The sequence below is a fragment of the Echeneis naucrates genome, chromosome 20, assembly GCF_900963305.1.
Source record: "Echeneis naucrates chromosome 20, fEcheNa1.1, whole genome shotgun sequence".
In the NCBI taxonomy this organism is placed as follows: Eukaryota; Metazoa; Chordata; class Actinopteri; order Carangiformes; family Echeneidae; genus Echeneis; species Echeneis naucrates.
In genome coordinates, this window is record NC_042530.1 from 10,989,083 (window position 1) to 11,003,176 (window position 14,094).

At 41.1% G+C, this 14,094-nt stretch overlaps 1 protein-coding gene across 1 annotated transcript in view; it reads right to left on the reverse strand.

Moving 5' to 3' along the window:
* The window catches only part of ctnnd2a (catenin (cadherin-associated protein), delta 2a), a 228,178-nt gene that overhangs the window by 60,481 nt on the left and 153,603 nt on the right, over positions 1-14,094 (reverse strand). The window contains exons 13-14 of the mRNA XM_029528938.1: positions 11,048-11,180; positions 1,639-1,852 (exon numbers count right to left, since the gene is read on the reverse strand). Of these exons, the coding sequence (XP_029384798.1) occupies positions 1,639-1,852; positions 11,048-11,180 (347 nt within the window). The remainder of the gene's footprint in view (positions 1-1,638; positions 1,853-11,047; positions 11,181-14,094) is intronic.

The window sequence follows — 14,094 nt, forward strand, 5'->3', positions numbered from 1 at the left end:
GTATTACAAACTTTCACCTTTACAGACTGAGTTCTGTGACACACACACACACACACCGCCACCCACCCACCACAGGCACATACAGACACACACAGACTACATATATACTTGAAGTGGTTTATGTGTGTGAATGGGTATCCCTGTGTATGTGTTACAAAGAAAAAAGCGCATGTGTTAGCGTTTTCTGCACCACCGGAGAGCTCTGATACATTATTAAATCCTTAGGGGGAAGCACATTGGAAATATTTCAGTTGAAATGGAGATCAAGTTGTTTCAACTCACCAAATGTAATGTGCATCTGTGATTTATATGTGTGTGGGGGTGCCAAAACTTAACCTATACATCTCTTGCCTACACAGATGTGTGTGTATCTCTTTGTCTAAGTCTTTTTGCATTAGTGTGTTTGTAAGCGTGTGAATTTTTAAATATTATGGGTGTAACAAATAATAAATTTGAGTTTTGACTAAAGCAAGTGGATCGGTCATGAACTGCCCATTATCCCGATTGCAAAGTTATAAATCGGTTTTATGTTGTTCATGTGCTTCTGAATCGTCCTTGTGCTCAGTGTCTGCAGCTCTCTCTTTCTCGCTCGCTCTCACACACACACACCCATAAAACTCTCACAAGACTTGTCAGAGTAATGTCAGATCCTGCAGTTTGTGAAGGAAAGACGAAATGTCCAACACGATTCACGACGCACCGTTAAGTTTGTTTTCATTGTCAGAAGGGCTTTGTGAAGTTCTTAATGTATCCCATTCAATCCTACTGAATTTAAACCCAATCGTTTCATTTCAAAAATGTATTGCCCATGACTATGTGAATTTGGGAAGATGTACAGCCCTGCGAAATCTGTCTGTGGGAGCTTGTGCACTGCTTTGTCTCAATTCCATTGATGAGCTTGCACTGCCTGAGGGGTAAAACAATATTAAACAGCGAAGGAGGCACTCGCTAAGCTCCTGAATACAAGATGGACACGTACCATGCATTTTCCAGGAAAAAACCTTGAATACATGAAAATAAGTGAAGAGAGGAGATATGACATAACACTTTTCAGACCTTATGTTCAATTAATTGTCGGCTGTCATGCTACTTCAGGTTATGATTTCGAGACCTACTACCCTATTACCAGTCCGTAGATCGCATCAAAGCTGAATGTTGAACTAGAATGACTCAACAGCATCCTTGGTTTCTGCAGAATGAAGAGTAACTTCTCTTTGAAGGATATTCTTTCAATTTTTTATCTAAAATGGATCACTTAGATAAAAGCACTACTTAAGACTGTCAAGAGCCATATTCTGTGGTTATGTATGCATAATTTCTATGAATATGCCAGGCCTTGGGTCGGGTCAAGGGTCAACAGCCAATTCAATGTATTTGATTTACGAAATCTATGCAATTCAAAGGGAAAGAGTCAAAGTATTCCACAATCTCTATCAAATAAGATGCTGACATAACAAGAAAGAGGACAAAGAAAGATACATTGTGTTTGAACGTTGCAAATATTCCTCACATATCCATACTGTCAAATTTTACAAATACACGAACACACACCATCGTAACCTCTCCTGAACCCAAAGAAGCAAAGCTATGCTGGAAAATTACTGCAGCTACACCATGCAAGTGTCCCAAACCCTGTACCTGTAACCAGCTCTCTGATTTCCACGTCTGCAGTTTTCCGCAGGAGGCGGACCAAGGCAGGAATGCCACCACAATTCTTCAAAGCCACTTTGTTCTCATCATTGGCTTTGCCGTAAACCAGGTTCCTCAGGGCTCCGCAGGCGCTTCGGTGAACCTCACTCATCCTGTGGTCCAGCAGGTCAACCAGAAGCTGGATGCCTCCCTGTCTACGGATCTGAAAAGACACAGTATCTATTGAAAAAAAATGTGGTCACGTTTTCTGCTTACATGAATTATATAAGACACAACTGACAAAATAAAAATGTTATAAATAAGTCAGTGCTTATTTATAACGTATCACAGATGAACACTGGCATCTTCTATCAGAAAGCATCAGCAGCTGATTGTCTCTTCAGTGTGTGTTTACTTCGTGGCTTACAGTATCAAATAGATTAACAGTCTAATGTTTGTTAATTAAAGATACTACGACAAAGCTAATAACCGTGCTTTCGCAATTACTACTGTACCTACTTCCAATGACGAGTGAATGCCAAAGAGCAGTTACATCATCTCTGCTGTTAATCTAATATTAAATTCCACATTTTTGCACCTCTGCTGTGTGAAGCTTACCTAACTCTCCCCCTGCATCTCAGAAAGTCCTATTTTTACACGTTTCTCCTTCCACTGACCTGTTCTTATAAGTTAAGGCGTTTCCGCATGTCTGTCTCATGCTGTGTCTGCATTTCTGCTTTTTTTTTTTTCGCTTCAGTATATCACAATTATCCCATCACTAATGTAGGAGTCATCACCTCTTCTTAAAATAGAGAGCTGTGATCCAATTTCTTCATATAAAAATCTTGTATGATTTTTTTTTTTCCCATTTCTGATGTGTGCCACATATAAAGAATTGAGTTCATTTGCTTCATTAACTTTTGCAAGTTGAGTTTCCCCCCCACCATGATGTTGGTCTGAGGGTAGGAACAACATTTTTTGGACATTCTCACATGCACATTGTGGATGATCCTGTGATCTTCAATGGGTCACTAGCTAAGGACAAGTGGGCTTGTTAAGTTGCGTTTGACACAGTATCCACTGACATCTGAGAGATATAGAAATTAGCAGTGTGAACATAGTTGTGTGATGTGCACTTATGTGTTCTGACTTCTGCACTGAAGCAAATCATACAGTCTCTTGTAATTAGCTTGTAAAAGTCTGTACACTACATCCTAAATATATGTATGGTAAGTAGGAATATATGTAAAGTACAAGATGATGCTTACAGATCCTGTCTTTTAAGCATTTTCTCACACTGCAGGCAGCAAATTTAATTGTGAACCCACATATTTTTCATCTTATTAAATTGCAGTCCATGACATTTTACTGAGTAATTTAAACATATAATCAAAGATAATGATACACTGTGGACTGCATTTATAAAACATTTCCCTCAGTAGAATTAAGAAACGTGGAATTTACCAGACCTCAAAATCACCAACCACTTCATTGCACTAATATGAATAAATATGTATTGTTCAAAACTCATAAGCAAAGCAGTTGCAGAGGAATTCAATTGAGGAACGGTGCTCTGTAAAGGACAGCAGTGGCTTCCCAAACCCAAACAAATACAAAACAGCCAAGCAGCGGAGATTTATGATTATATAACGATTCAGTGAGAAGACAAGGCCCAGTAGGGCTCTCAACGGGGGCACTCTGGTGTTTCACATTATGTCTTACACCTTTGGCATTTCACATGATGCGACACATATTGCCTTCTGTCTGTGATGGTGCCCCCCCCCCTCCCTTGAACACATCCCACCCACTTTGATTCTCCACGGCAGGGTTTTTCCCATCAGTCCTTGGGGGCCAAGGAGCTTAATGCAGGCCTGGTGTAGTCCAGTCAATGGGGGTGTATTACTAATCACCAGAAGCAGGATGTTGTGATCACCAGGAGACTTGTGGGAACATGGATGGAGCAACAAGATAACTCAAATAAAAGGTGCGTTACTCACAGTTAACTTCATAATCCAGCCAATTCAAACCCTCCAATGTTTTTCTGCATGTTCTCCTCTAGGCCTGGGGCATCAAGCGCTAGAAAATAATTCTGAGTATCTGTTTCATCGTGCGGGACCAGATGGCTGGATTTCAACAAGCAAACAGGTTGTTATGAACTGTAAAGAACAATAAATAGACTTCAGAGCCCTTTTCCAGTGATTATTGTTGGCACTCATTTGTTGCTGTCTCCTGTGGTAACCTCAAACATCTGACATGAGTCAGCCATAAAACACACACACAGACACACCTCGGTATGAATGATAATTAGTGTAAGTAAAGACTTATTTCTTTGTAGTGAATGCAGATTCTGGTCAGGTAGAGAGAAATGGGGGTGAAAGGAGTGAAAGAAATTATAAGAAAGTGATGGAGGGCAGAGAGAGGGTGGAGGAGTTTGATGACACAGCAGAAGTTTATCGAGCAAAAGACTTTGCTTATCTATTCAATTAAAATGGATTAAGGGATGCAATGAATGGCAAACTAACCTTGCTCCATTGGCCACACAATTCCCTCACCCTGATTTGCTGTCCCTCCTATGGCAGTCCTCACCTCAGCTCCCCCTGTTCTCCTTCCCTTCTCCTGTGCTGATCTCTGCTCTTCTCCCCGCTCCCTCTTTATGCTCATGTCACAGTTAATCTGTTATTCTATAAAAGCCATAGTGCTATTACTTTGTATTGCCTCTGAGCTACCTACAAGCCTTGCCAATACCTCCGCTCCTATTCCTCTATTCCATGTAAAGGAGATTAGAAGCGCAGATTGATTTGTCTTTGTCTCCCGCTGTTCCGCGACGGCCACGGCTATTGGTAACCCATAGCGACAGTATTGCCGTGGTAACAGTTAGCAGTGGTGACAGGCCGGGATTGTGTGGTATCAGAGGTGGTGCTGGCGTAAAAGCTGACAGCGGGGATACATGGGTGTTGGGGTCCTGCCCATGTGCTGAGGACAAAGAGGAGGCCTGCAACGATGTCTAAGCCTGACAAGAGTTGAGCCCAAACAAAAGGAACAAAGGACTCAAATACCACGGCAACTCAACCAGCAGGTAAAGGCGTGATCCAGTTCAGGTCGAATGGGAAATGGAGCTCCTCTATTAGTCAACAGCCCCGGAAAGTCTGGTCACATGACCTCAAAAAGGTAACACCAAGCCGCTTTTCCCCAGTGAACCCAGGCACTGCTCCAAGGGAGCATCTTAGACTGTTGATTGTCTGATGTCTTTTCTCGTATGTTGAGCCACAGTCTTCAACTCATGGGATGGGTAAAGAGGGATTTTCTTTTTATGTTTTTTTTCCCACCCATTGTGACTACTGTTTGCATCCACTTAGGAGTAATGGGTTTTATTCTGGATCCGAAGGAGACAGAATCTCAGCCGTGCTGATCTCAAATTAACCTGCAGAAGGACTAAGGATACACTGAGTGGATCGTGGGCCCTTGCGCATTACCCGCCATGAGGGCCTGCTAACAAAGCGTGTGTAAGCGTTCAGACTCAATTGGGTGCCATTATTCACTCCTGAAAGATTCTGTCCACCATTTTGATTTCTGCGATATTGGCTTTGGCTACACACACACGCTTACATTCTCACCAAAACATACTTTACGGTTTATAATTGTCATTGCTTCATAACAATTTCAGGTAGTTTGGAATTATTTTCATCAGCTTGGAGAGGTTACCAGCAGTACCCCCTTGTCAACACGACGTGGGTGACACATCTGTTGTGGGGGCATGTGAAGTCTAACAAGTGTACATAAAACAAGTAAACCCATGAGGGACAGCATAAATCAGCTACACAGTGCAGGCATGACGCCTTCAGTGTTAGAAGGGAACCAGGACGGCGACATCACACCTTTTAGCCTTTGATGCATGCTCATTCTCAAAGAGGTACACACATACAAGGGCTTTCAATTTTTACCTGACACTTAGCCCAGCGCTAACTGCATTTTCAATCCTTTCAACCTTGGGCAAATTGCACGCATTGCCCCGGGCTAACTTCTCCCTCCAGGGGTACTCGGAATTAGGCCAAGCGTGGCATTAACCCATGGCTACCGAATATGTTTCATGTGGCAGAGGGACAGTAAATTTTTCAACTATATCAAAAACCACATTCACAGCTGGTGAGAATCCGCTGTGACGAAAACACTAGAGGCTTTAATCTGTTGTGTGAAGAGAAGGGCAAGCGAGAACAGCACAAACCACTCCTCCATGCGGCAGGGAGTGGGGAGAGTGTTTAAGCATCCCAATTTGCGACTGTGGATGTGTTGTTGAGTGGGTATTCCTCAATAGTTTGATACTAACATAACAAAGGATGGTCAGGCACACATCCCACAGACTTTCACCTGGTCTCTGGGATAAAAAACAACAAGGTTGATACCCAAAATGCATCACTGATATTACTGAACTTTGGTCAGTTGTCTGCGTGAGGTCACACACTCACTCACTATATGCTATAGGGTAAGGAGCAGAATCAATTGTGGACTGCTACTGATGGAAGAGCGTCAGCTATTGCTGCTTTTCCAAGAGAAAGGGCCATTATCGAGCTTCTGAAAAGCATTACGTGTTTGTGGCAGATTGGAGGCTACAGTGAGCTGCCAGTGGAAAGTGACGACATGGGTCAGCTGGTTAGCTCACTTCTCACTACTGCGGACAGCTGCTGGCCAATATGGGAAGGAAGTTTCATGCTGAATTTACCACATTTCTTCCAGACTGATAAATAAACAGCTGTTAATACTAATGCTGGTAACGTCAAGAGCGAATGAACAGACCAGATCTTCCATTCTCAGCAGAGCTCACAGCCTACTGACTGGTTGTTCAGAACCTGTCGACATGTTGTAGGCAGAATCTGCTAACTGTGAGATCTGCAGTGGAGAATAGCAGCTCAGATGACAAATCTGTATCAAATGATACCCCGGGATATCTGTGAAGTTAACCAACTAGTAGAATCAATCTGTCGAAATTTGTATGTCTGGTTAATGCTCATTGTTCAGTATATAACACGACATTAACACAAATGCACACACTGAAAAGAAATCAGTTTGACATAGAAAATGCAAAGGTGCAAAGGCCATTCTGATGTGTCTGTGATGAAACAGGTAAATATATGTAGATGTAAACCCGTTTGCAATACAGAGACAAATGAATGTATAAGTAATCCATAATGACAAACTGCATTAGTGTCGCATAGCGGAGGTTTTTCTTTTCACCTCTCTCAATTTCTCTGTCTCTGTTCATGACATGCCTCTTCCATTTGAACCTGCAGAATCTCTCTTTAGCAGCAAATGACAGTCATATTGTGCTTCTGTTTAGTTGCTTAGTGTGCTTCCTGCCATCTGTATCTGAAAATAAGTCTAAAGTCCAAATCATAATGTAATGTATTTTCTATAAGATGGCCTACCCTGCATACACACTGCATTGTGTTTTTCATGAAAAATCTCTTTATGACAATTCAAGAGGTGAGGTAAAATGATTCTGGAATCTGCCACTAACAATGGTGTTCAGATCCTTAATTCATCACGCTTTGTTCACCAGTTTGGCAGCAATTGAAGCTTCTTTTCTTTTTGAATAAATGTCAAGCACAGTTCACCTGGATCTTGTCAGTTTGCTGGCAGATTGTCTGAAGCATGCCCGGGCTTGATGCAGTGTGTGAATGTGTGGAAATGAATCCTTCCCTCAATTGTGACCGGTCTCCTTGTCCCTGATGCTAAAAAGCCACCCTATAGCATAACGGTGCCAGTGCCATGCATCGCCATAGCGATGGTGTTAGCAAAGGGATGAGCAGTAGTATTTGTCAGACAGATTAATTCTGCCCAAAGAGTTAAATGTTTTGTCTCAGTGCAGAGAAAATGTCTCTTGTGCCCCTTGAAACAACGTAGGCAAACTCTGATAGAGAGCTGTTACCCTTTAACACAAATAGGCTTCCATTAAGCCCCTCCACTCTAAAGGCCTGTTTGATAAAGCTCTGCTGAGGTAGTTATCCTTTCTTTAGAGGATGTGTGTCCCCAAACTTTCAGCTCTGTTAGTGACAGTTGATGTTAGTTTAGTCTGTAGCATTATTCCTTCTTCCATTTCAAAAATGATTTTGGCCACTTTGACCCTGGGAACGCCCAAAGCTTCAGAAATACTGTAGTTCTTTCAACAGGATGTTGTGTTTTGTATTGTTGTTGTTGTTGTTGTCGTTGTTGCTGACGTGTCCTAAGCTACAGTATGTCAAATCAATTTAATTTGCCAGCTGGACTCCAGTTTTAGACACATGAGAAAGATAGTCAAAGCAAACCAAAGCAAACAAAATGCACCTCACCATAATTTGAAGCACCGCAGCAAAAGACCTGAATAATTTCTGAATACTCTTCTTATTTTGTTATTGTAGTCCAAAAGCATCCATTTAATATGAAATCAACACCACAGTAAAACACGAAGGGATCTGAATACTTTCTGAAGGCTGAATGGCACTCTGTATATCTAACAATTAACAAATGCCAAAAGCAATATCAAAGACAGACACAAAGACAGAAAGTGCTATATGCTGAATAAATCTTATTACTCTGTGGCTAAATTGCTACCTTGCTGTGCAGGCTTGAAATATAAATTCCTTCACATAAAATAATATGTTTGAAATTATATTAAAGCACACCCTTCTCCGCTGTTGCATTTCACACGCCCCAGTTGGCAGATTTGAGTAATGTCTGTGCTAAACTAAGTTAAACATAACCTCCTTGCAAAACTATCACGGAAGTCAGTGGGGACACTTCATGGACAAATACTGTGAAGTTGCTTACGGGTTAAAATTATTGCATATTTTATGTGACCAATAAAAATATGATGTATTGATCCTACCATAGACAATTAACTGAAAAAATGTGTTGTTAAAACTGAGGTCCAGGACGGAGAAATCGGTAGGTGGGTCAGGAGAAGGAGGTATCAATGAGTCGTCATACTGCCCGAAGCAGATTTAAAACCTATTTGAAGCTGTCGTCAGAGTAACAAATTCTTAAGCCCAAGGTGAAAGCTTAATGACAATTGTGTGGATGGTGACCAAAAGATTTAAGGTGAATGTTTAAATGCCTTATTTTCTTTGACAAAACAAATGCTGGTATAGTAATTATTACAAAAGAGAGCATGGAAGCTATAGAGAAAGCACTGTGCAACGGTCACAGTGCACACTGTGAATCATAGAATTAAATAAAAGATTGTACACAAAAAATAATAATAAAAAAAAAAAAATCTAGAATTTGTGATACAATGAGCCGAAAAAAAAGACAGAACCTCAACTGATACAGGTTCTCTTTAATCATTGTTGCTTGTCTCTTGTGTGCTCATTCAGTAGAATGTGAGCAGTCATGCTCCAAAGATCACCCACAGTTTAACCATATTCAGTGGTCGTATCTTATCATTCAACAGAGTGTAGAAATAGTCGTCACATAGTGAGGCACAATACAAAACAAAAGACACCAGTCATGAATTTCATGTGGCCTAGTGCGTGCTGGGAAAGCTCCTAACGCACTTCTTTCATTTAACTGCAGTCACATGATTGATCAACTTAATAATAGCGCGTTAGCCTGAATAGATTAGTAACATTCATATTCGTGTATGCATATATGTATGCATGAATGTCAATCAGGATAAATAAATAATTTTCTTTACTGGCTGAGTGTGTCAAAGATTAAGAGACCAATATTGCCTCCATTTTAATTTCCTTGTATGTGTGCTGCTGTAACAGAACAAAAAGTATGCACTCCAACACTGAAGCTTGTTGAATAATTAAGAAAAATATGTCAACAGATCCGCGAAGACACTCGGGCTATGCAGTAAACAAAAAGGACATTTTTATTACATTTAGGACACAGGCTGAGGAAACTTCAACAATGAGTTAACAACCCTTCACTGAGTCTCCCAGGAAAGCCATGAAATGTTTATTTTGTTCTGAAACTTTCTTCAAAATTTCCTTTGATTGAAATTTTATGAATGCTGACAGATATAAAGAAGATCTGAGAAAAAGACATCAGTGAGAGTCAAGATGTTCCAGGATGTCCTCCATCATTAATATGATGGCTCTACAGTGCATACACACGGCTGTGTAACGGCCTCTTGGGGTGATCAAACATAATGTGAAAAATGGTATTGTTGAATTTTCAAACCCAATAGACAGAAGGCGGAGGAAGCTCAAGAATTGTTTTCGCCTTTGAATGAAAACAGAAATGCTGTGATAAGCCCTTTAAAGAAAAGCATTATTATCACAAAGGAAAAACAACGTAAACATATTAGGGGACGGTAAGTGCTCCAGTGCTTTGTTCCATGGGCTAATATTCTTATTTATCATCAGAGAAGAAAAGCACAACAGGACTATTAGTTTCACACTATCTTGCTTCATTCCAACAAAGGGATCTTTAACCATCCTGTATCTGCCTTACTGATCATCTGTCAAGTCGATTTCTCATTAAAAATCATTTATGGTTGGGGTAACATTTGGGTGTATTATTATTGCATCATGACACACAGCCAAAATTTTGCCGTGACATGCGAGTGTGGCAGCGTGTGCATGCACGTGAATGCCTGCCTTTATTTGATGGGATGCAAAGCATCAGTTTTGGCCGGCTGATATCTCATGCCAATTTAATTTGGACAAATTGAGTTTCGCAACACTCTGGGCTCTGACTGCAACAATCAGACAGATTGGTGTTGGCAGACCAAAGAATCTACTGTCAATACACAGTTGCTCCATTGTTGGACATTTCTATTCATACAATAATTACACCCATTACAAAAGACTTGAACGCTCTAGGTTCATTCAGAGCCGCAAGGATGTGGATGTGGTGGTGGATGGAAATGTGATTTTTTTAATATATTTTTTTTCATCAAAGGTTGATTAGATTTTTTTTTTTTTTTAAGTGTGTACATGTGCCTTTTTTGGGGGGTTAAACAAAGACTTTTGGGGGGTTCAGGTGTGATGAGATCTACACGTGCCATTGCCATTGTTTTGGAGAGCTTCTAGCCTTATTAAGGCCTTATTAGAGAGCTCCTCAGGGGTTTCCCTCCAAAATTGCTTTTGAGAGACAAACTTATGACTTTGGATCTAATTGAACTTTATTGCCACAATAGATACAACTCAGTAAAAAGTGCAGTTTAGGGTGGAGATTGCAGCCGATTTTATTATGCTGAACATGAGCTGTTTATTTAATTCAAAAGCAACTACAAGAAAATGCAAAATAACCCGAGTTGCACTCACTGCAATGCATAACAAAGGACACACTTGGTTCTTGGCACAACTTTTTTGGAGGGTATTTCATCAGCCAAGTTAAAATTATTCCTTTTTAAATATTCTGATTCTAATCAGACATTTTCACAAAACTGAAAACACACACACACACACACACACACACACACAGAAATACAAACCTCAGCTTTGATCTTATTGTCTCCAAAGCAAAGATGTTGTAGGTAGGCTGCTGCATTGGACTGCACTGATGGGAACTGGTGCTGTAACATCTGGATTACCTCTGGCAGCTCCGGATCTCTCCACCCAAACTCTCTGCAGAGAGGCAGACAGGCATTTAGTTTAGCTTTAACAAAGCATCTCACTGAAACACAGGAGATCACCTGGAACTAGACCAAACTGTTTCCAACATATTTGGAGCTACAGATATGCAAATGTTCACTTACATGGCCACACAATATGTACAGACTAACAGACAGGTGACAGTGTGAAGAAAAGAGAGATTCAAATTATTTTTATAAGGTAAGCAAGTCAATGAAACAAAGGAAAGCCAACCACATGCTGAATGCCCAGTTTGCTAACACGTGTTGGTTCCATTCATCAAAGACACAGCAAATTAGGGCCAGTAAAGATAAGTCCTTTAAGTTAAGCAGCATCCATGAACGAACAAGTAAATGAGGAGAAATCAAGCTCAAATAGTATTTAAAAGTCACTAAAGAGCAGTTGGTTTTCCTTGGAACAGCATTGTCAGTTGTTCTACTCTTAATAGGCAGATAATTCAACCTACAGTGAGCCAAGTTCTTTTTTTAATGACTCCAATGAGTCAAAAAGAAAAAAAAAAAAGAGATGTGTATTATCTGCATGAGTTGACTAACCATAACCCTGACTGTGATTTAATATAGAATGCAAAGTCAGGCTCAAAAGAGGGTGAAAACGTAAATGCAAATGTAAAACTGATCATATTGGTAAGGGCAACTGTTTACACCTTCATCGTGTCCTTCATCAAAACATAGCAAACAAATGAACTGTGAAATAACACAAACCCAGAAACTGTGCTGACATGCTGTAAAGAAGGGCTTAAGAAGTTTGAAGAATTGCACACTACAGCATTACTGTCTGCAGCTCAAATGCTGCGAGTTATGTTCTATACTCTGTACCATTAGGAGCTCACAAAAAAAGGGGAAAGAAATGATTTGTCCCAGGAAATGCTCCTCTTTATTGTATTATCCCTGCTTGATAATTGGTTTGCTCCATTCCCCAAAATGAGGGAATTCTGTGTGACTCCACAGTCTAGTATGGGGTGATATTGTCTCCAACAACCACTTGGTAAACAGTCTCACTGTTACTTTCACTCCTTCTCAGTCTGTCTGTAGTTAAAAAAAAAATCTGTTGATTCTTAATGTGATCAAGAAAATTTTGCAGCTGTCATCGATCGTGGTGTTTGAATATTGATTTTATTGTTTCTGCCCCCATGCTCATTGTTCTGCGCTAAAATGCGCCCCACTGGAATCCCCATCAAGGTACTTTGAAAAATGTTTATTTATTTTGCCTCCTGGCTCTGTTGTACTTAGCAGGAAAATTTGGTAAATATGGGACAATTGACCAACCTGGGGAGTTAAACTGATGCGGTAAAAGGACTCTCGATGTGTGTGTGAAATATTTACAGCAGAAAATGAAGCCTTGACACCACGCTCTCATCCCTGACAGATCTAGCAAATTCGGTCTATGAAACATCTGTGAAAAGCAGCGCGTTCATGGCGAGTAAACATGGCTCTGAAAGATAAAGCAAGCTCTGGCGTGGACGGCTCTTTATCTCTAGAATGATAAGTGTTCATTCAGCCAGAAAGCAGGACTGAAGGAGGGAGGCAGAGGAGAGATAGAGAGAGGGAGGAAGAGGGAGGGATTCCCAAGGCATTTAGAGGATTTAGGAGGAGAGACCCTCAAACAACGTTCCTTAAATCACACAGCTAGATACCATCAGGGCAGTTTGTTTGTTTATTTGTGTGTGTCTGTATGTGCCTGTGGTGTGTGTGTGTATGTGTGTGTGTGTGTGTGTGTGTGTGTGTGTGTGTGTGTGTGTGGCAAGATCAAGATAGGATCATGACGTGATTTTATATGAACACAATTGCCTCTGTGCCTGTTTGCCTCTGTGTGAGTTTGTGTCTGTCACCCTGCGTGCGCGCACAACAGCCTACATATCCATTGGTGTGTACTTCAATGTACGACTGTGTGAGCTTGCTAATGTCCATGATTGTTTATGTGTATTTAGCATGCTCGCGCATGTGTCATCCATCCCCTGCAGCCTCTCAGCTCTGCCAGTGTAGTTAATAGAAAGCAGAGTGATCTGCTGATAAGATAAGCATCATGGCTCGCCATTAATTAAAAACCCCTGGTTGGGAGAGAGAGACAGAGTGAGAGGAACAGAGCAGGGGGAGAGGGAGAATGAGGGGAAAAAAAAACAGAGTGAAAATGAGGAAGGAGAACAGAGGCAAAAAAAAAAACTGAGTGTTCGAAGGAAACTGTGGCTGTATTGGGCAGGAAGAAGCTGCTAGGGAGTGAAAAAAAGAAATAAATAAATGAATAAATAAAGAGGAAAAAACAAACCCCGAATAAGATGACAGTCATGTCAACACAGGTGCTAATGAGAGCTACGGCTCTGGGAGACGCTCTGCCAGGTGACAAGCCAAAGATTTGAAACAGCGGGATGCACACACAGACAGATACAGCCCATAAACGAAAGAACTGATCAAAGTGGCGGTGCCAGCAAAAATGCAGGATACGCACTAAATGCCCATACAGCGTCTGAGGACAGCTGCTGCTGGCCATATACTATATTCTTTATGTAACTGTATGATTAATTGAACGGGGGGGGAGGGAAGCCACCAACCTGATCTCCACATTTCCTAACACAACATGCCGATGGGTATGAGAATAAATTGGGTGGCACTGCTGCTGCATGGAGCTCTGTTTTCCTGCCTACACTGGTGACTTTTAAAATCTACTTTTTCTTGGGGCATGCAGAAATGTGATACAGTGAAACACTCTCAGCGGAAACACCGGAGAGCAGTTTGACATGCAGTGAATAAAGTTAGGTGGTGACGAAGCCGGTGGAGGACAAAGGGTGGAGGCAAAGTGATATAAATGGGGCAGCGGAACGGACAGCTGAGTGATGGTAGGGCTTTGATGCAGGCACGCACACACACACACACACACATATATATATACAGAA